Here is a 21,489-nt window from a genome sequence, read left to right on the forward strand (position 1 = left end):
TGAAGCGGAGCGCGGCTCGGGCGGGGCCTGCGGGCAGGCGGCAGGTGCCGGGCAGGGCGGGCGGGAAGGCCTGAGGCTGTCCCGGCGCTTGGGAGCTGCCTGATCTCCCCATCCTCGGCTGTCGGAGCGTTTGGGCAGCGGACGCTGCAGCGTGCTGCTGATGGCGAGTTCTCGGCTGAACTGGCTGTTAGAGAGCTGTCACGAAGACGGGTTTGGCAGAGCGGGCTATCCCGTGTTGTGTCACTGAAACGAGTTCGCCGTGCCCGTTTTTCCCTGAGGAGATTTGGATGTGGGGTGTTAAACCTGCCCTCCTGATGGGATTGGGGCGAAGGGGTGGAAAAGAGGGAAATGGCTCCTAGTTCCAGCACGGGTGCCTGAATGGCAGTTCTATCTCCCTGGTGCCGTGCCGCTGTCCCAGGTGCACACGAGTGTGCTCGTGTTGTGTTCTGAGGATCGTGGAGAGCTGCGGCATCCCTGCTCCCGCCGCTCCATGCTTTGCCCGTGTGGCAGTAGCCACGTACAGAACTGAGCTTTCTGATTTCAGGGTTCTCAACTGCGTTTCCTCTAAGTGTGTCTCTGCCAGCCTGCAGGTGAAGCCAAGCAGCAGTTTGGTTGTGCAGTGTGAGGGGAGCATTTGTTTTGGCTCCCTCAGTGCCGCTTCAGACCGGGGCATGAGGGCATGGAAGGATAGCAGTTGCAGATCAAATCTGGATGTGTGAAATCAACAGAAGTGACAGACAGGTGACTTCTCCATCGACTGTGGCTTTGTACAGCCCCCATCATCCACACCGTGCTCTGGCATTAATGGTTGCAACAGCACAGCCATGTGTGGCTGATGCTACCAAAGCTGAGTTCCGGGTCCTTTTCCTTTCCATCTTCCTTTCTCTTTGATTCCAAAGGTTGTTTAATTTTTCTGCTTTATTTGTATTCATGAAGTTTGCTACAAGGTATCAAGGCCACAGGTGACTGATGCTAACTATCTCGTCTCTTTGTGAGCTTATGGCTTCCTTGGTGCTTGTCTGACATCAGCTAGGTGAAAGCTGTGGAAGAAGAAAGACTGAAAACTTTTAATACTAAACTACAGAGGAAAAAAAGATAATAATGCTTTTAAATGGATACGGGCCTACATTTAATATAGCATGTATGAGCTTAAACCTTTGACTGTTTTAAAAATCTGTGTAGAGAGTGGTTCTGCAATTACTGTGGGACAACTCTCTGAATTACAGTACTGGAGAGAAAAGTGAGATGATCTGGCAAGCACTGGTATAGTAAAGGATGGTATCCAAACCTGGCTATGGTGTATGAGGAAAAATACATCAATGTCAGGCATTATAGTGGGGTTTGTGTTCTCTGATAAAATGAAATTGGCTCTTGATTCATTTGAGGTTTTGAAGGGCTTTTTTTTTTTTTGTGGTTCTTAAGTGGAGATATTCCTGATTCATGGTATTTTGTTTCGTTTTTCCCAACTGTCTTCTGGTGTCGAATGGTCAGGAGCTAAATGGTGCTCTGTGCTCACTCCAAATGTCAGCTGCTTTTGATAGTGTTGCTGATGTAGCTACACGGAGCGCACAACGAAAGCTGACTCCCTCTCCCAGGGCTGAAAACCTAGCTGCTGCTGCTGTGTGTTTTGCTTATCCATTCCTGGTGGCTGTTTGGTGGCCAGGCCTTCATCTTGGCATCAGAGAAGGTCACTGTAACAGCCTGGGAAGCAATGCCTTTCATCCTTCACTTTTTTCCCCCCACTTTTTTTCCCGTAGCATCTTTTTCTAATAAATATTCTTAATCATAACTGCTACCTTTATATTCATGTTTTGCTGAGCCTTGCTTGTCTGATGACTATCGCTGCTATTTTGAAGTTTGGAAGGACACAATTTGAGTTCTAGAAAGACTGAAGGGTCGTTGACATGGACTGTGCTGTTACAGGAGATAAGAGGAGACATCCCTCTCCAGCACAGACCATGCCTGCTGTCTCAAGGAGAAGAGTTTTTATCAAAGAGATTTCTGCAGTGGGATGGATCCACAGCTAGTTCTGGATGCACTGTTAGCTTTCTTGCTTAACGGTGATGGTGGTTACTCAGAGACTGCGCTCTCTTTGTAACTGTACTGTGCACTGTGTTGCATTCTGATCTTCATGTGGCTGGTAGTTTGCTTTTTGTTTTGTTCCTACCTGGCTGTGCTTTCTGTACCTTTATATCCAAGCTTGGTGAAAGCCAGAACAGATCGCCAAGGTCCCAGATGCAACTTAAAGCAGCAGGGATACTGCTTTCTTTTGTTGATGATTGTGTTTTAATAATGTTGTTCCTGTTATTGTCTTCATGCAGCTGTAAGAGTAGAGATCAAAGCTGCTAATAACTATTAATCATGAAGAGGCTGGAGGCAAGGCATTTTAGCTTTAAAGCTGAGGTGTTCCCTCAACCTCTTCCTGTTGGGCAGAACTAAGCAATGTGACATAGCTTGATCTGGGGACCTTTGCCGTTGGAAATGTTTGTTGCTTTTGTTTTGATTCAGTTTATTTATTTAAGTTTCTAATTGCAGCATTGTTCCAAGCAGTGCATTGTTTGTGCACTCAGAGCATGGAATGCAGACGCTATAGAAAGCTGGGGGGAAAAAAAAAAGCAACCAAACACTGCAGAAGTTTTGCATCTAATACTTTACTACTGCAGCCAAGCAGATCACTGAATCGCTCGAGACGGTGTCTCATTCTTTCTTTGTATGTTCCCAGCAGAAAGAGCTCACATCAAAGAAAAGAGATGAGTTTGAAGATATCTTGGAGGAAAGACGGTTGTCCAGTGACTTGAGATATGCAATGAAGTGTTATACACCTGTGATCTATAAAGGACTTTCACCCTGCAAGCCAAATGCTATTAAAAGTGTTGTTCTCCAGTCAGAGCAGGTTCAATATGTTATCAAGCAGGTGAGTCTAAACGCTGAGCTGTAAAACAAACTGAATTGAACGCAGCCAAACTTTGTGTGGCAACAGGAAAAAAGAAATATTACTGGCCTTGTCAAACACCGTAGGTGTAGTTTGGAAGGCGGTCCAATAAATCAGTAATTGAGAGCCGTTCTCTTCTGGCAGGAAAGACAAGTACTGTTTTACCACAGGGTTGCTAGTAAAGCTGTTAGATATCTGATTTATGTCACAGTGTTTTGATTTTGCTTATGTGACACTTCACCATCCAACTTAACCAGTGTGCTTAACTTTTTTTTCTTTCCCTCCTCCACTGTCCTTGACACAGAGCAGCGTTGTGAAAGACACAAACACTCTGCTTAGCAGACACTTCTGTACTCTGAGGATGTCTTGTAGCAATTTTATAGGCTAGTGATGCATTTATGATTGATTCATAAACGCCACGTTGCCTAAAATGAAAGTTCTATTTCACACAGTTTTTTGAATTAGAAATACTAAGACGTGTCCACATTTTTGCTTTAAGATGAAGGGCAGCTGCTACTTTGTATTGAATAAAATATTCTATATTCAAACTGGCTCGTATTTTACATTGCGTTGAAATGGCTGGAATAAGGGAATCACTTAGCAGAAGTACCTATTTTCAGTATTAAAAAAATAAATTCCAGGCCAGCAGAAGTGTATATAAGATATTTCAGTTAGTTCTGAGTGAGTGGCTGCCACGATATTTTTATTTTTAAATGGTCAGTGTCAGGTATGATATATCAAAGCTTGCTATGACGTTACAAACTGAAGCGTGACCTACATGCTTCAGTCCTGTTGTCATCAGGAATTGCTAAGTAACATTTAATGTGAAAAAGATGGAACCTTTCAATCTGGAAGCGCTGAAGCACTATCTGAAAGAAAATATTTTACATGCGATTTGTCAGAAAGATGCTCGTGTGATGTTTTCCTCTGAAGTGCTGCTTTTCTGATAGAAAATGATTTTGATAGAAATCTTTCAGACGGGTGTGAAGTGGTTGAAAGAGTTTAGCAGTCTTGTCATTGCAGTCTGCTTCTCAGCTCTGGGCTAGAGATTACTGCAAGTATTGCTGGCCTCTGAACTGAGCCATGCTGTTTAGGAAGCTTTTTGTTCTGTCATTCTTCCTCTTTCTTCCTGTTCGATGTTCAGTAAAAGGCGTGTTCATCATTTCATAACAGCAGAAGATGAACTTTTCAGTTAAATATTTCTCTATTTAAAAGAGAATATAAACTTCTCCTATATAAATAGAAGAGATGATTAATAAGTCTGTTTTAAAAAGCTTCAAAACAGAATGTGGATAAGAACAGAAAAAAAAAAACACATTGATATGCAAAGCTGGTAGAGACAGCACTTTGTTTGCATTTCAGCTAGCCATTGCCAGAGTAATAAATGAAAAGGAAGTCAAGCATGATAGGGCTGAAGTTCTTCAGTTAAGTCTTAAAATCCAACCCAAATGAGCTTCTGAGATGTACTTGAATATTTCTGCAAGCTTAAGTTTCATTTTACTAAGTAAAGAAAACTGCACGCGGCCTTCTTCAGACTAATAATATAGGAAATATTCTAAGCACCTTCAGAGGAGGTTTGAGTTCTGCAGTCTAAAGCATTCAGATAGCGTGTTTGGGAGAAAAAACAAGTTACTACTCAGCCCTTATTGACAGCTAAGCTCACGGTTGATTTTAAACAGCTTAATCATGGCTTTCTCTTGCTGTTTGACGCTGAACAGATTCTGTAAGATTAGATGTATGCCTGCCAGATAAAACTTGAATTGCTGCTGCCGTAATTGTTGTGGCACATTGAATAGTGTGCATGGGCAAGGAGAAGGGGGCAACATCTGATTGTACTTTTGTTTGTTTTATTTCTTTTTAGTTAGCAAAAGAAATGGGAGAATCACCTGATATTATTCAAGAAGAAGCCATGGAAATCCTGGATGAGATGGGTCACAGTATGCAGTTAGGAACTGTCAGATTTTTTGCCTTTACTCTGAGCAAAATATTTAAACAGCTATTCCAGAGAGTTTGTGTGAACGAAGAAGGAATGCAGAGAGTGAGTACTGTTCAAGAAAAATAAAAAGCGATAATATTTTCCTACTGATATTTAGGCAAAGGCTCCAGTCTCCACTTCTAGGAAAAAAAATACAAAAAATACACTTCTTTAAACAATACTGTACTTGTGTTTATTGCTGCTTTTCTTAACAAAGGGAGGAAAAGTCAGATGATGTGTATTTGAGGCAAGTAGTCAGAAAAATTTTTCAAATTCTTCTGATGGTAAGGAGACATTTATATAAAGCTTCTTGCATCTTTTGCAGAGATTATGTAGGCCTTCACTTGAGATACATTTGGCAATGAGGAATAATATCTGTAAGGTTTTAAAAATATTCATGCTATGCATTTTGATGCTTAGCAGGAACATCTCTCAATTTTTTTTTAGTAGGATAAAAGTAATTGTGATCTTGCAAACATAAATAATGCAAACAGTGCACTGCTGCATTTTTTACCATAAGGTTAACAGTAAAAATAAATAGTTGTCAGAAGAAGACATATATGACTGTCATCCTCTCTCTCTTGTTGCTGTTTTTTTCCTCTCGGTGTCATTGTTTTGCCAGCTCTTCAGGAATCTGAATTCCTAATTTTAAAGGAAGTTCTCTGGATGACTAAATTTGATAAGTGATTTATGAGATGTAAAAGATGAGAAAACTTTATTCAACAGGGTTTGTTTTTTTCATTGTTTTTGTTGTTGTTTTGTTTTGCTTTGCTTTTTTTGGGAGAGAGGTTTTGAAGAAGAACAACTTTGACTTGCTTTCTTGTAGCTCAATTTGCTTTTTAAATCAGTAAATAATACAGCACATCTTGGAAGCAATTTTCCATATGAAGTGGAATGTAGCTACCTGGGCAGTAGATAAATAGAAAAGCTGGAACTGTTTTTAGGGGAATGAGGCTCTGTGTCCAGGAATATAAAAATAAAAGGTTAGAGTAAGTTGCTAGAGTGGTGAGATAATGAAATATAGGTGATGTATGTTTAGTGGATTTCTGAACTAAGTGCTGGAATACGTTAGGGCGATTGAAAACTTTGTTTCAAGGAACACAGAGTACATGCAAGGAGTACCTGTAGATGTGTTTCAGTGATTCTGTTAGATCACAAAATGAAAGAGTTTTGCTATCTGAAATAATCAGCTGTATTGGGGGTGAAAACCTAAATTTTATATGGCTGAGTGGGTTGACTGTTCTGCAAAACCTTCATGCAACTAAGATCTGTGAAACACTGTATACCTCTGATGCAGGAGATGGCTTAAGTATTCCTCAGTCTCGTGCAGATCTCCTTGTCCCCTGTTTCACTGTAGGTTGTCACTGCTCTGGAGGATGCAGTACATTACCTTGGAAGACTTGGCTGTGTCAGCCTTGATAGCTCCTACTGGGGTTCCCATTCCCATATAAAAAGATTTGGATTATGCTATCATGTAATGAGGTGGTCCTGTCTTTTGAGTCCTGTGATGCCTCTAAACAACAGGGTTCTGTTCTGGAAAGTATTGCTCCAAATTTCCTATGGTTCCATGCTGAAAAAGATATAAAGTGAACAAAGAAACTATACTCAACAAATGAGCTTCAATTCTTCTTAAGCTATGTGAAGATCTGTATCTGCAAGTTTCAACAGTAATTCTGCAAATACTGGAACAATATTGTTTGTTCTTATTTCTTTTTTTAGTTGCAACATGCCATTCAGGAGCACCCAGTTGTACTGCTGCCCAGTCACCGAAGCTATGTAGACTTTTTGATGCTGTCTTATTTGCTATATACGTATGACTTGGCTTTGCCTGTCATTGCTGCAGGAATAGGCAAGTATGTTCTTTTAATGGTGTTTTCAGGATTCAGAGAACCAGTAGCAAGGGATCAGGTAGCTGCTGCTATAAATAGTTGTGTTTGATTTCTGTTCCAAAAACACTTTGTTAAAATGCCCTTGGATTAGATGTTTGCATCTAATGCCCCTCCCCTGTGCTGAGTCCAATCAAAAGTGATTTTTCTTCATAGCAAGTTCAACCAGAAGTACCTCATCTATAGATCCAAGGCTGGGTAAAGATAGGCGTTGCGAAGCAGACTTCTCTATTGCTTTCTTTGCCTGGAAACAGCCAAATGCTTGGGCAAGAATTACTGTGTACACAGAGCCTTTTGTGATACTTGATACGGCTTTAATTGCCGTCACAGTAGCCTGATATGAAGTGCCAATTACCTCTTGCTAGTTGGTGGTGTGACTGATTCCCTTGAAACTGATTGGTGACATCAGGATTGGAGGCTGCCTGAGCTGTAATGACCTTGCAATGATGGAGTTCACTCTTGAGGGATATTGGACAGGTAAATAATAAAATCAGGAAACTTAATTTTAGGAAAGCCAACTTCCAGCTCTTTTGGGAGTTAGTCAACAAACCCCCCTGGAAATCTGTCTTCAAGGACAAGGGAGCAGAGCAGAGCTGGCATATCTTTAAGGAAGCTTTCCTTGGGGTACAGGAGCTCTCCTCAAGGTGGAAGAAGTCCGGAAAGGAAGGCAAGAGACCAGCATGGCTGAACTGGGACCTGCTGGTCAAACTGGAGAGCAAGAAGAAAATGCACAATGGAATCAGAGACAAGTAACCTGAGAGGAGTTAGTGATGCTGTTAGGCTGTGTAGGGATGGGGTCAGGACAGCCAAGGCCCAACTGAAATTGGGCTTGGCAAGGGGCACAAAGAAGGATAAGAAAGGCTTCTATGAGTACATCAACCAGAAAAGGAAAGTTCAGCTGGGCGTACGCCTGCTTGTGAGCAATACAGGCGGGCTTGTAACAACAGGCAGGGAGAAGGCTGAAGTACTCAAAACTTTTTTACCTCAGTCTTTGCTTGCGACTGCTCTACATGCAACTGTGGAGTGGATGGTTCAGAAGGCGGGAACTGGGGGAGTCATGCCTCTCCTGCTGTAAGCAAAGGTCATGTTTGTGACCATGTGGGGAACCTGAACATCCGTAAGTCTATGGGTCCCGATGAGATGCATCCCAGAGTCCTGAGGGAATTGGCTGTCATAGTTGCCAAGCCACTCTCAATCATGTTTGAAAAGTCATGGCAGTCAGATGAAGTCCCTGGTGACTGGAAGAAAGGCAATGTCACACTTATTTTTAAGAAGGATAGAAAGAGTAACCCAGGGAACTAGCGACTTGTCAGCCTCATCTATGTGCTGCGGAAGATCATAGAACAGATCCTCCTAGAAGCTATGCTGAGGCACGTGGGAGAGAGAGAGGTGATATGGGATAACCAGCATGGCTTCACCAAGGGCAGGTCCTGCCTGCCCAGCCTTGTTTTTTATGATAGTGTAACTGCATCAGTGCACAAGGGAAGAGCCACTGATGACATCTGTCAGGACTTCAGTAAGGCCTTAGATGTGATCCCCCATAACATCCTTCTCTCCAAATTAGAAATAAATGGATTTGATGAGTGGGCTGTTTGATGGATGAGGATTTGGTTATGAGATCATACCTAGAGAGTAGTGTTCAATGTCTCAATGTCCAGATGGAGATCAGTGACGAGTGGTGTCCCTCAGGGGTCAGTACTGGAACCAGTGCACTTTAACATCTTCATCAGTGATATCAGCAGTGAGATTGAGTGCACCCTCAGCAAGTTTGCATATGAAACCAACCTGTGTGGTGTGGTCAACACATCTGAAGGATGGGAAGCCATCCCGAGAGACCTAGACAGGCATGAGTAATGGGCCCAGGTGAACCTCATGAGGTTCAGCAAATCCAAGTGCATGGTCTGTCACCTGGGTCATGGCAACCTCTGCTATCAATACAAGCTGGGGGATGTAAGGATAGAGCATAGTCCTGCCAAAAAGGACTTGGCACTGGTGAGTGGCAAGCTGAACATGAGCCCGTGATGTGCCCTTGCAGCCCAGAAAGCCAACCATATCCTGGGCTGCACCAAAAGAAGTGCAGTCAGCAGGTCAAATGAGACGATCCAGCCCCCTCTACTCTGTGCTGGTGAGGCTTCATTTGGAGTACTGTATCCAGATGTGGAGTCTTCAGTACAGGAGAGACGTAGACCTGTTGGAGCACCTTCAGAGGAAGGCCACAAAAATGATTCAAGGAATGGAACTCCTCTCCTACAAGGACAAGCTGAGAGAGCTGGGGCTGTTTAGTCTGGAGAAGAGAAGGCTTTGGAGAAACCTGATAGCAGCCTTTCAATATCTAAAAGGGGGCTATAAGAAAGGAGACAGACTCTTTAGCAGGGTGTAGGGCTGGTGAGGTGGTGTGAGTGTGAGACACGTGAAAGGATCTATTTGAGTCCCAATTCCTGGTGTGGCAGTGTGCAGTGGAGAGAGGTGTTGGGCATGGCGACTGCATCCTTGCTGGGGGATTGATTGGGCAGTAGGAGGATGGAGGTAAGGAAGAGGATACAGTCTGTTCTGTGGTGAGAAAAGGAGGGTAGGACAGTAAGGGAAAAAGAGGAGATGCTCTTACAGCTGCTGTTGTTGCCCAGGGTCCTGTAGCTAATTTCCTTATGTATATATATATATATATAGAATCATAGCATTAGCTATGTTGGAAAAGACCTACAAGATCATCCAGTCCAACCATCCACCTACCACCAATAACCCCACTAAACCATGTCTCTCAACGCTATATCTAAATGTTTCTTGAACACCTCCAGGGACAGTGATTCAACCACCTCCCTGGGCAGCCCATTCCAGCGCCTGACCACTCTTTCAGAAAAGTAGTAATATATATGTATATTTTAAATCTAGTGACTGGATATCCATTCACAAATGTTTTACTGATTGAGGTAGAAAGAAGGCTGAAGTAGCAAATGGTCAACTGCTATGTAGACTCATGTTAAATACCTCCCCAAAATATTTGTTAATGCTAAGTACTTCCTGATTTTGGCAAGCTAAGCATTGAAGGATTGCTTGAAACTATCAAAAATTTTGTCTGGCTTAAACTACCATTCCCAAATTGATGAGTTGGGCTCTTATATGATATAATGTCATGTAATTGGTTAGTTTATTTCTGGGGTTAATTTGTGTCTTGTGAGATACTTTCAGTGGTAACTGATCTTTCTGGAGATGAGTGAGACAACGTACTTAAAAAAAATAGTCTTCATTATGGCTGAAATCTGAGTGTCTGAATTATCAAAAGAAATGGATGTGAATGCTATTTATTAAAAAAAAAAAAGATTAAATTGAAAGCATACCATAACATGCCTGTCATGTCTTGCAAGCATTTGCAACAATGGAATCTTTGAGAGAGATCTCTTTTATTCCGGTAATTGAATCAGTTTATTACAGAAAGTAGTTGGTTCTGCTGGCTGATATTAATAAATTCTGTGTGTGGTTTTGATTTTTGTTTGATCGTTTTTCAGATTTCCTAGGAATGAAAATAGTTGGTGAGCTGCTACGAAGAGCGGGTGCCTTTTTTATGCGACGTTCCTTCGGTGGCAACAGACTCTATTGGGCAGTTTTTGCCGAATACGTAAAAACTATGCTAAGGGTAAATAAATTATTGCTTAAGCAATACTCTATTGCACTGGTTTATGTTAAAAAAGTGACATTGTAGGCATAAAAGTCTTCACTGATGGAGGAAATACATATTACCTCAGAGTTAATGCTGGTGAAGAGCATGCATGTGCTGTTACTGCAGTTCAGCAGTAGGCAGTTAATAAATGACTGCTCATCAGTTGCTTTGGATTGTGTACCCACATCACGTGACAGACAATGTACTTTTGTTAATTTAACTACTTAGTTGGCAAATACAATAGGTAAGTACAGATTTGAAATGACTGAGGTTGGAGGTGGCATGGATTCCATGCCATGTATTAAAAATACTGGCGTATGTTTTAAGTACTTAAAATTATTTGTGGGCAGTAAAGAAGAAATGTTTTTATTTTTCTGACCAGCTTTTTGTTTGTTTTACTTTTGAAGAATGGCTACGCCCCAATTGAGTTTTTTCTTGAAGGGACTAGAAGCCGCACTGCTAAGACTCTGACTCCAAAGTTTGGTAAGTTTGTTGGAAATCTGGAACCTTTTATGATGATCAGTGTTTTCATTAGTGGCTATGTTCTTCCTAAGTTCTTCAGACAGGAAGAGGTGTTGAGGTGGTGGGAAACTGGTGAGGTCTGTGACTAGTGGAAAATACTACAATTGGCGTTCCAAGGCTATATAAAGAAGGCCAATACATGTCTCTTGCACTCTGTTGGTTTCTCTTCCATTGTGTACTTAATTGCATAACTCTTCCCTCTTTTCTTTGTGGAAAATAGGCATTCCCTTACCTGCTCAGAAATATTGTAGGTTAACTCTTTGTGAAAGTCATAGAGAATCTTTAGAAAGAGATGTGCAAGAGCAGAGCAGTGCTTTTGAAAAGAGCACAAGTAGCTGTCCAAATGTATTGCTTACATTCACCTTCTGTTTTAAAGCTTGGACAGTGTCTTCTGCATCTGCTTGCTCAAAGAGGACAAAAACGATGCACACCTATTAGTAGTTTCTAAAATGTAAAGATATCTTTTTCAAAGTTAAATTGCAGTTACTCTTCCCTCCTTGAAAAAGACAAGGGACTCATCTTTTTTTTTTTTTCTTTTTAATTTAAATCTAATTTGCAGGTCTTCTCAGCATTGTGATGGAACCATTTTTTAAACGTGAAGTCTTTGACACATACCTTGTTCCCATCAGCATCAGCTATGAGAGGATATTAGAAGAATCTCTTTATGCGTATGAACTCCTAGGAGTCCCAAAGCCCAAAGAATCTACATCTGTATGTAAATTCCTTAAGAACAGAACATAAGTGGTTGTATGCACATCCTGTAGCCCTAAAATTTGCTTTTTACTTTTCCCATTTCCTTAGGGGTTGTTAAAGGCCAGAAGAATCCTCAGTGACAATTTTGGTACCATACACATCTATGTTGGCCAGCCAGTATCACTTAGAACATTGGCTTCTGGGAGAATCAATCTATGCCCATATAATTTAGTTCCCAGGTACCAAATATTTTTATGATTTATGTATTGGAAAGCATTTATTTAACCCTCAAAAATATTGAAATAATTATGTAGTTCTCTTTTTTTTTTTTTTTTACTCTGTTTCACTTTCTCTCACCTCCCCATCATCTTCAGTGAAGATGTTTTGTCTGAGTACAGAGTTATCGTGTGTCTGACTGGCTGTCTCTGAAACAAGTTGTTACTTCCATTGCTTTGTTCTAGGTGGAGGATATGCTATTTCAAAAGTTTATCATTACCCAGGTAAAGCTCTGTTTTCTGAGAATAAAGTGCTTTTGTTACATAAAAGTTCCCCTTTCTTTCCCTTCTTGCTTTATTACTGCAGGCAGTTATGTGATCGTGTACTAAGGAAGCTGGAGCTATGACTGGATTTGGTGGTTGTGTAATTTGATATATAAAATGTAATTTATTTCTTTGTTTATTTTGAGGATAGGAAGTAGCAAGTGTGCAGCATCAATACAAAGTTCTGATTCAAATATCGTTGTGAATGTACTGATGTTTTGCTCTGTACTACATAATGCATAGAACTGCGCTGCAGATGTTAGGATCTGGGAGCGATGCATAAAAGAAATAAGGAAGAGTGTGATTTATCTTCCAGATGTTGGAGCTTTTTAACCTTGAACTGCATTGTTTTTTTTCAGGCATCTTCCACAAAAGCCAACTGAAGATATCCAAGAATTTGTCAGTGACGTAGCTTATAAAATGGAGCTCTTGCAAATAGAAAACATGGTTTTGAGCCCGTGGGTGCTCGTTGCTGCTGTTCTGCTCCAGAATTTGCCTGCCATGGATTTTGAAGTTCTATTAGAAAAGACTGTGTGGCTCAAAGGCTTAACGCAGACTTTTGGAGGATTCATTGAATGGCCCGGTATGCATTGAAAGTGTTATTTCTATTCTTTTTGTTGTTTATGAAGGATAAAATATTTTCATGAAAGCGGCATATGGTGACAACTTTACAGATTGTTTTCGTAGGTGCTGAGTCTTAAATGGATTTTAGCGTAAGCCAAAAATGATGCTAAGGCTTTGCCTTAGGCTGTAGAATATGCTGCTTTGAAAACCAGTTAGACAGGACAGGTATTTTACTGTGATTTCCTGAATTGTGGAATGAAGGGGGAATGATAAGCTGTTTATACTGAGCACCAAGATTTGCCTAGTATCTTCCTGAACCCTGTATAATTCACAAGCAGTCATTCTGCAAGGGTAACTGAGTAAAAGGTTACATTTGTGGCATGACACTGACTATGAGTTAGTACTGTGGCAAAGAACTAGCCCAAACAAATGTGGGAAATAAATAAAATCCAAATTTTCTCCTTCCTTGTCTGAACAATTGTTTTAAATGTCTTGATGTGAGCCAAGATGTGGCACAAATGATGTGGAGCCTTGGGACATAAGTGAAAAAGTTGGTAAAGAAAAGTTGTATGTGATGCAAATACACTGACCTTTTCCACTGTTGGTATATTTAAACTGTGGATCTTTGCTCCTGTAGTCACAAGCAAGGATGACTCTCAGAATTATGATAGAGAAATACAAGCAGACAACAGTAATAACAGAACTCTCAGAACTCTGACATTTCTGGAAAAAAATAGCACTTCTCCTTTCAGGGATCTTCACTGTAGTGAATGCAAACAAAGTCTGCTTCTGACAGACTGTAAAAGGAAGGATTTCATGGTGATGTTAAAACATTGTTTAGAACCTGATTGCGCAGTGAACCAAAAAACACGCTGCATTCGTGTTTGCTTATTTATTTTATTAGCAACAGTGAATAAGCTTTTGCTTTAGTAGACTTGTGGTGTAGTCAGGGACTGGAAAATAGGCAAGGCACTGAAATACAGAAATACAGATAACAACTGGAAAGATTTTGAGTGTGCTGGCCATGTACTAGGTATTCATTTGTGCAGAAACAACATTTGCTATGTGTGTGGGTTTTTTGGTTTTTTGGGGGCAATAATTTGAAAGAATAAATGTTTTTAAAGGTTAATTTGAAGGCATCCCTAAGACAAGCAAGCACACGCACCCAGTCCGTTCTTCTGTCTCCAAACAGCCAGCTGTTTCTCCTGTGGTCCTGCTGGTTGGTTGTTACAGGCGGAACATTTACTTACATGTTACAAATTTGATATTAAAAATGGGAGCTGCAGAATGACTCGATCACACCTCTGGTTCTTATTATGCTGAGAAGCTTGTGAAAATGATGGAAAAGCTGGAATACAGTAGCCAAAGAAACAAATAAGGTGCAAGGAGGTTCTACATGAAAGCTAGTCGGAAAGAACGTGAAATATATATATATTTCTGTGAAAGACTGTATTGATTTGGTATGCCTGTATTGCTCTGATCATATAAAGCATATTTTTGTGTTAATTTAGCTGTTTTTATTGTTTCTTTCTCTACTTGCCAAACACTTCACATTCAATGGAAGTCATGTTTGAAGCTGAAGATAGTTTAAAAAAAAAAAAGTGTATTTCAAGACTTGATGCTGTTCTCTATCTGCCTAAAGTTTGTGATGTGTTACTCTGACAAAAGAAAGCTTTACCAAAGCCTATAGTACTGCAAAGCTCGTGTCTGCCTCTGAAGGACTTTATTCCTTAAAAAGGAACAAACAAGGAACCCGCAAAATCCATAGAGTTCCTTGCTTTAGGTGTTTTAAAAGAATTTTAACAGAATTTGGATTGATGTGCAAACTTTTTTCTTTGAGCAGGTTTCTTATGTAATGACACTTCTGTTAGGATCTTCTGAACTTAATTTGCTATGAGGAATGCCTTGTATAAGAAAAACATGATAAAGACTTGCTCACCTGATTGAAAAGTTACAGCGCTAGAAATGCCTAAGCGAAAATATTTCTGTAACAATGAATGTATCCATTAGACAGTTCTAGCCTTTTAATTGGAGGCTCAGAATCTTTGTTCCAGAGACAAAGGAATTTCATTTTACTGTTAGGAAGTGGAAGAATTTAAAGAGCTCTAATTACAGAACTATCTGAAATTTATTCTCTCCGTTGCGTACAATGCCCAGGTTGAGAGCATTTTTGTAACTGAATGTTTGATGTAATAGTTGTCCTCTGTGATAAAGCTGAATGAAATACTGGTGCATTTTAGGCCGCTTCAACAGAGGTATGTTCCCTGTTGTGTTTTCCTGATAGATAATCTATGTGCCAAAAAAGCAGTTATGTCGGGCCTCACCCTGCACTCCAACATTGCGCGCCTCGTTGATGGCCGTGTGGTCCTCAATGACAAAGGAGTGGAAGATGGAGCCGTAGGGGAAATAGTCTTTAAGCGAGCTCTGACCATCCTCATGTGTAGTACCTACAGAAACCAGTTACTGAATGTGTTTGTGCGTCCATCTCTGGTGGCTCTTGCCTTGCAAATGACACGCAGCTTCAGAAAAGGTACGTTTGGGTAGCTTGGAGAGCCCAGTGCCTTTGCTCCCTGCTCTGCCATCAGCGAGAGGAGCAAGAGGTTCCTGTGGCTGATAGTGGGAGGTACTTGGGAAAGTTATGCCAGGACTCTGAATAAGGTCTCTTGGCATAAAGGGAATGTGCTGGGAGGGGACAGTGGTATTTTGCTTGCCTTTCTTGTTTGTTTACCCCTTGATACTTTTGAAAGTAGGCATATTCTGCTGAGAGAGTAGACTTATGATGAGGTGATCCCAATTCTTGTTTGCACTATTCTGTAATCCAGAAGCAATTGAGTTTAGAAGTTAAGTGTCTGGGAGTGCTTGGGTTGCTTCCCTTGCAGTAAGCATTCTGAAACTTCCATAGGGTGAAATGGCCCCCAAAATAGCAAACATCAACCTTTGTATTTCAGCTGTCGAAGAGAACTATGTTTGGAAGTCTCTCCTGGTTTTACAGCAAGGCAGCATTTCATGGTGTTAATACAGTGGTTAATTTGCTTGTTTTGTTGGTGTTCAGCAGGCCTGCTTTTTAGGTTACAAGTTCATGTACGGTGCAGCCAGTTCTCAATCTTTCTTCTCAATACTGTTTCTGAAGTGTGTCAGTGTTTTCTAGAACTTGTCTCATTATATAATATTTCAAAATACATACCTTGGCTTTGTGCAGCATCTGACTATATGGTATTTAATGCATGTTCTGAGGAGCTACAGTCCCCTGTTATTTCCTTTTAGTAACAACTGAATTGAGTACTTGCTGTGTTCCACTGTGGTGCTTTCAGTTGTGTATGTACACAGTGCTTTGAATGACCAGTCCAAATTTTATCAAAGGTAGATATTCCCTCTAAAGTCAGGTTTAAATGACTTTTCAGTCGCATGTTTGAAGTTACATTTTCAAACAACAGTGTTTTACAATATTTTTTTCAGAGGAAGTCTACAGCAGCTTCAGCTTCTTGAGAGATGTTTTCTCTGATGAGTTCATCTTCTTTCCTGGTGTTTCATTGAAGGTAAAAGCATCCCTTATACAAAAGTAATGATAGTCCATAGCACAGCCAACTAAAATAGCATCTGATTTTGGATCTCACCTTAGTGCGTGCTTTGTGATAAATACCTACAGAGATATCAGCTTGATCTGTAAGTGGGAGGGAGAACAAAAAACAAGGTCAGAATGGAGGTACTCATTTGGTTAGTTGCAAAATATTGTCTGAATCCACCAGGTTGCATATGCATTTGTTGTTGTTTTTTTCTTCTTCCTCCCTCCCTCCTACAGTGGAAAAAACAAGAAGCCTGAAATTGCCCAGTTCTCAACTATTACAATGAATTGAAACACAAGTTGGGCTTTTTTTCATGAAACCACCAGTCTTCCAGCAAGGGTGTAAAAATGAGTAGAGCAGTCTTTTTTTTTTTTTTTAAATTAATAGCATAAATACTATTCCGTTCCTTTGCAGTTATGAAAGATACATCAGACTGTGAAGGAAAAGACGTCTTAATGTAGGTCTAATTGGATTCTTTCACACAGTGGCTATGTTCTGTCAGTGCAGAAGCAAAACAGGAATTCTCATTGAGGTTATAGCACAGCTTCCTCAAAGCTCTTGCAGAGTGTAGCAGAGGGGCGCTCCTGCTCTTTCAAAAAGTTAAAGTATAGCTGCTATACCAACATATACATATGTGTGTATATATATATAAAACTTTGATGTTTCAGGGTTGAGTTCTTTCAGATTTTTATTTCTGGCATTTACATTCTTTTACAATCTACAAATGTGGACAGTATATTGTGAGCACTAGGATGGAAGTTCTTAAAGTAAAGCCTGATTTAAACATCACCAGTTGAAATCTCACAGGCTGTACCCTTTCAGCTCTGTGAAGGCTTTTGAAGTGAGAACCTTGCTAATTGCAGAAGAGTGTCCGTAGAAGGGTCTTGTCGAGGCTTTAGTTGCACTGCTTTTACTTGAAAGCTGCTTCCTTCACTTCACCCCCACTTCCATATCAGCATTACTGCCCTCTAGACCTTTCCCCATCTTCTTAGCCGTCTTGTGGCTCTAACAGTTTTATGTCTTCCTTATATCATGGTGCCTAAGCCTGCACTTGAGGTGAGGCCACTCAGTGCAGAGCAGACCAGGACAACCCCTCCCCTTGCCCGCTGGCAGTGCTGGGCCAGGGTACGGTTGGCTCTTTGGGCTGCTGGGGCACTCTGCTGGCTTGTGTTTTATTTGCTGTCAGCTAGAGCCCCGAGATCCCTTTCTGCAGGGCTGCTTTCCAGCCACTCCTTCCCCCACTGCATACATATACACAGGGTCGCCCATCTCAACTGTAGAACCCGGCGCTTGCTCTTGTTAAACTTCATATGGTTGGTGATTGCCAGCTCTCCAATTTGTAGATCCTTCTGCAAGGCCTCTCTACCCTTGAAGGAGTCAACGGCTCCTCCCAATTTAGTGTTGTTTTAAAGCTTCCTTAGTGTACCTTCAAGTCCTGCATTGATGAAAACACTGAAGAGAACTGTCCCTGAAATGGAGCCCTGCGGAACCCTACCAGTAACTGATGTAACCCCATTTAATGATGCAGCCCATTATAAATAGTGTCATGCTGTTGTTTTTGTTATGGTGGGGTTGTTTCTTTGCTTGTTTTGTAGAGAACGCTCTCTGCACTTGTTTAGATGCTAACAATTCAGTTGTGCTTCTCTCTTCCAGGACTTTGAGGAAGGATGTTTTCTACTCACAAAATGTGATGCAATTCAAACAACTCAACAGGAAATCTACCCTACTGACAAAGGAAGTGTTGTAGTATCTTTCTTGTCAGCTATGTTCAGACCGTTTGTGGAGGGCTACCAGGTATGTTGTTTTTCAGAAAATTGTCTTTTTTTATCCTGTGTTTTATAGGAAAACTAGAAGTGCAGCGATGCTTGTGCAGCATAAATAGTGACTGTTTTCATGGCTGGGGAGTGGAAGAATGGGGAAATAGTAGTAACGAGTATCTTAATAGCACCCATCCTTCAGAAGCCTGATTACAACTTTGGCTGAGAACTTTCAAAATGAATAAAACAATAAACTACCTTGTAACCTAATAAGCTGTTGTGGGTTTACAAGCTTCACAGGGAGTGTGCTGCTGGCAGGCTCTGCTGCTCCTTCTTACAGGGAGTTCTTACTTAATTCTTTTTGTGGGCTGTCCTGCCAGGTTCAGAGTTTGCATGTGACAGGTTCTTTTTATCTCCTTAAATTCTTTTCCCTACGATTTTAATATAGCTAAATACTTACATTCCTGAGATAAGTAACATATACATAACGAAGAGGAGACTAAAATCTCTGATGTGTCAGCATAATGCTGGGAGGAATGCAGACGTATGATGTAGATGAGGGAACCGCTACTGATCCGGTGTCTGACTTGAGCTGATTGGTACTGACTTGCTTGATTTTTTCCATCTGTAAAACAGCTAATGCTTTAATAAAATTATACTGGTTTAGATCGCAAGAACAGAAACATTAAATTAATGTCTGAGGTAACTATTACAGTAATATTGAATCTTATTTTAATATCTCGCACTTGTTAAACAGTAAGAAGAATTTCAGATGCGCTATTTAATAATACCTTGTAAGTTCCTCTGCTAACTTTTCAGTGTAACAATATTACTACTTCATAAGGCCGTGTTTGTTTGTACTTAAAAACAAGTTGACAATCACAAGGAAGTGCTAATTTCTTCTTTAAATGTTAGCTAATTTTCAGATATCTATCAAAGGAAACAAAAGAAGCCTTTACTGAGAAGCAGTTTATACCTGGAGTCCGCAATTTTGTTTTTCAACTCCTTGAGAAGGGTGTGTATGGCTGTTATGCAATATGATTTTACAAGTGTAACCTGTTAATGGATGGCAATCAAATTCTTAATTGTGTTTCTGCTGTTTCTGTAGGGACTACACAGTGTTACGAAGCGCTGTCTTCTGACATGCAAAAAAATGCCTTAGCAGCTCTCGTGCAACTAGGTGCAGTGAAGAAGAAGAAAATGTGAGTAAAATTGGCTCTTTGGTAATATAAAAGACAAAGTGTGGCCTTACTGGAAATTCTTAATGGCTGAGCTATTAGTATGGAGCAGAATAGGAGCCATTCAATTTCGTGAACAGCAGCCAACTGAAGGTTGATTTGGGTGTACCTGAGTTGCAGTGAAGACCTAGGTTAGTTCTTCCTTTCTGGACAGGTTGTGGAAGCAGGATGCCACCCTTGAGTGAAAATGCTCCATGGGCTCCAGCAACTGAATTTAATAACCCGCTAGTGGGCTTCTTCTGACTCCTCTTTCTGTGCTTTTTGGTTTTCAAAGTTTCTATCAGGGTTTTGATACGCAAATAGAGCAATCCTGCTTATTTTTAATGAAGGAGTTGTTACTCTGTGTTTTATAATAAGACTCATCAGGCAATGCAAGCAATAATTGGAAATACTAATACTTTTCAAGTATTTTGGCACTGACATCACGAATTAACTGAAAGCTTAGTAAAGTTATTTAATACAGTTCACAGTTTACAGTTCTAAGGTTAAAAACCAGCTCTATGCAGAAACATAGCGACATACATTTCATGTTATCAAATAATTAGTGTTGTGGTGGTACTTCTTATATTTAAAAGTGTAACCATAGGAGTCCCTGCTACAAGTCCCCACTTGGCCTGGGCTGTTTTCACAGAATGCTGTTGGCCACTGAGGACCCTGAGGTATTTTCTTGTGTGTGTGTTGAGGAAATTAATTGTTCAAGGCTTGTAGTGCTCATGGAAAGCACACAAAGTGCCATTGTACGCCTCCTGCAATGTCACTGAACTGAATAGATATTTACAGCTGGATTCCCTTTCCCCTTTAAAATAAGTGGAACAAATTGAGTGCGACAGATTTTGAGATCAGCTGAAGGTTTCAGAGATATGGCTTCAGAGATAGTCTTGAAAATAGTATAATTAAGAACAACCAAGCAAATGTTCTCTTCCTGCAGTTATCCCTAATGAAAACAGGGGAAGAGAGACATGGGGAGACAAGTCCTAAAAATTAATAAGTTTGCTGGTAGGATGAAAAATATGGTGAATTTATGATTATTTTGATTATTTTAGTCATTTCTACACAAATAAGAAGTGATCATTGAAGAAACAGTTGCGTGGTTTTGTTTTTGAACTGTAGGTCCAATGGATGCTCTTACAATGTAAATCAAGAGGCTATCCATAAAATCCTGGACGTGTTTGGTAAGCGCCTTAAGTCATGTCTGATTTATTTGAAGAGCTTCTCGACTTGCACATGAATTTGGAACAATGAGCATTTCTAGACTTAGCGTTATTTCCTAACTATTCCTTAACTATTTTTCCTAATAATTTGCCAAGTTTATGTGTAGAGAAATAAAAAATACCATTAGTATTTTTTTTTGTAAGATGACTTTCTGTGTATGTGACTGCAGCTTTGAACATCTCTTAGACTTACAGAATCATTAAGGTTGGAAAAGACCACTAAGATCGTCAAGTCCAACCACTGGCCCAGTCCTGCCATGCTCACTGACCATGTCCCTCAGTGCCACATCCACACGGTTCTTGAACGCCTCCAGGGACAGTGACTGCACCACCTCCCTGGGCAGCCTGTGCCAGTGCCTCATTGCTCTTTCTGAGAAGAAATTACTCCTAATGTCCAATCTTCTCTATCTGAAATATTGCGCAACCCAATAAACCAACACAAAATGTTAGAATAAACTAAGTGTTTTTGTTCTCCTTGCCAGATGCCAGGACAGCTGTACAGAAGCCCATGGCTGCAAGGCTCTGAGTGCCGCCGAGGCTCCATGCGCCCGCTAAGGCCGCACCGACCGAGGCCACATCCCTTCAGCGCACCCACATCCTGGCAGGAGTGTGGGGCAGGCCCCAGGGAGCGTGTGCTTCAGCGGGACTGCTTCCTGCTGCCACTGAGAGACTGCCGCTGAGGATTGGAGTTGTATTTGTATACTCACTGCGTTTTGTTTTTTAAAATGGATTAAACTTTTTTTTTTTTTTTTTGGATATGTATTTAAAGAGAAGTGCACAGTAATGGATACTCGAATACGTTTTCTAGACTTGTAACAAGGAATGTGATTGCTTTCAATTATTTCGTTGATGTGTGACTGTAACGGGGAAGGGAAGGCTTAACATTAAAATTAATATTCAGCCAAGTCTTGTCGCTGGGTGGCTGCGCGGAACAAACGCTGACGGTCGTTAAGG

The 21,489-nt window shown here is 40.7% G+C and overlaps 1 protein-coding gene across 2 annotated transcripts; it reads left to right on the top strand.

Annotated features, from left to right (window-relative positions):
- GNPAT (glyceronephosphate O-acyltransferase) lies at window positions 2,726-21,440 on the top strand (the record flags this gene model as incomplete). 2 transcript variants are annotated; one of them, XM_021389785.1, is given in 16 exon segments in its annotated part: window positions 2,726-2,914; window positions 4,794-4,970; window positions 6,627-6,756; window positions 10,297-10,424; window positions 10,856-10,931; window positions 11,530-11,681; window positions 11,772-11,902; window positions 12,125-12,163; window positions 12,562-12,785; window positions 15,051-15,296; window positions 16,223-16,302; window positions 17,983-18,123; window positions 19,002-19,101; window positions 19,195-19,288; window positions 20,435-20,496; window positions 21,018-21,440. In XM_021389785.1, coding segments are annotated over 16 exon segments (2,013 nt in total), but the record flags the coding sequence as incomplete, so codon positions are not given.

This window comes from Numida meleagris, chromosome 3 (genome assembly GCF_002078875.1).
Source record: "Numida meleagris isolate 19003 breed g44 Domestic line chromosome 3, NumMel1.0, whole genome shotgun sequence".
Lineage (NCBI taxonomy): Eukaryota > Metazoa > Chordata > Aves > Galliformes > Numididae > Numida > Numida meleagris.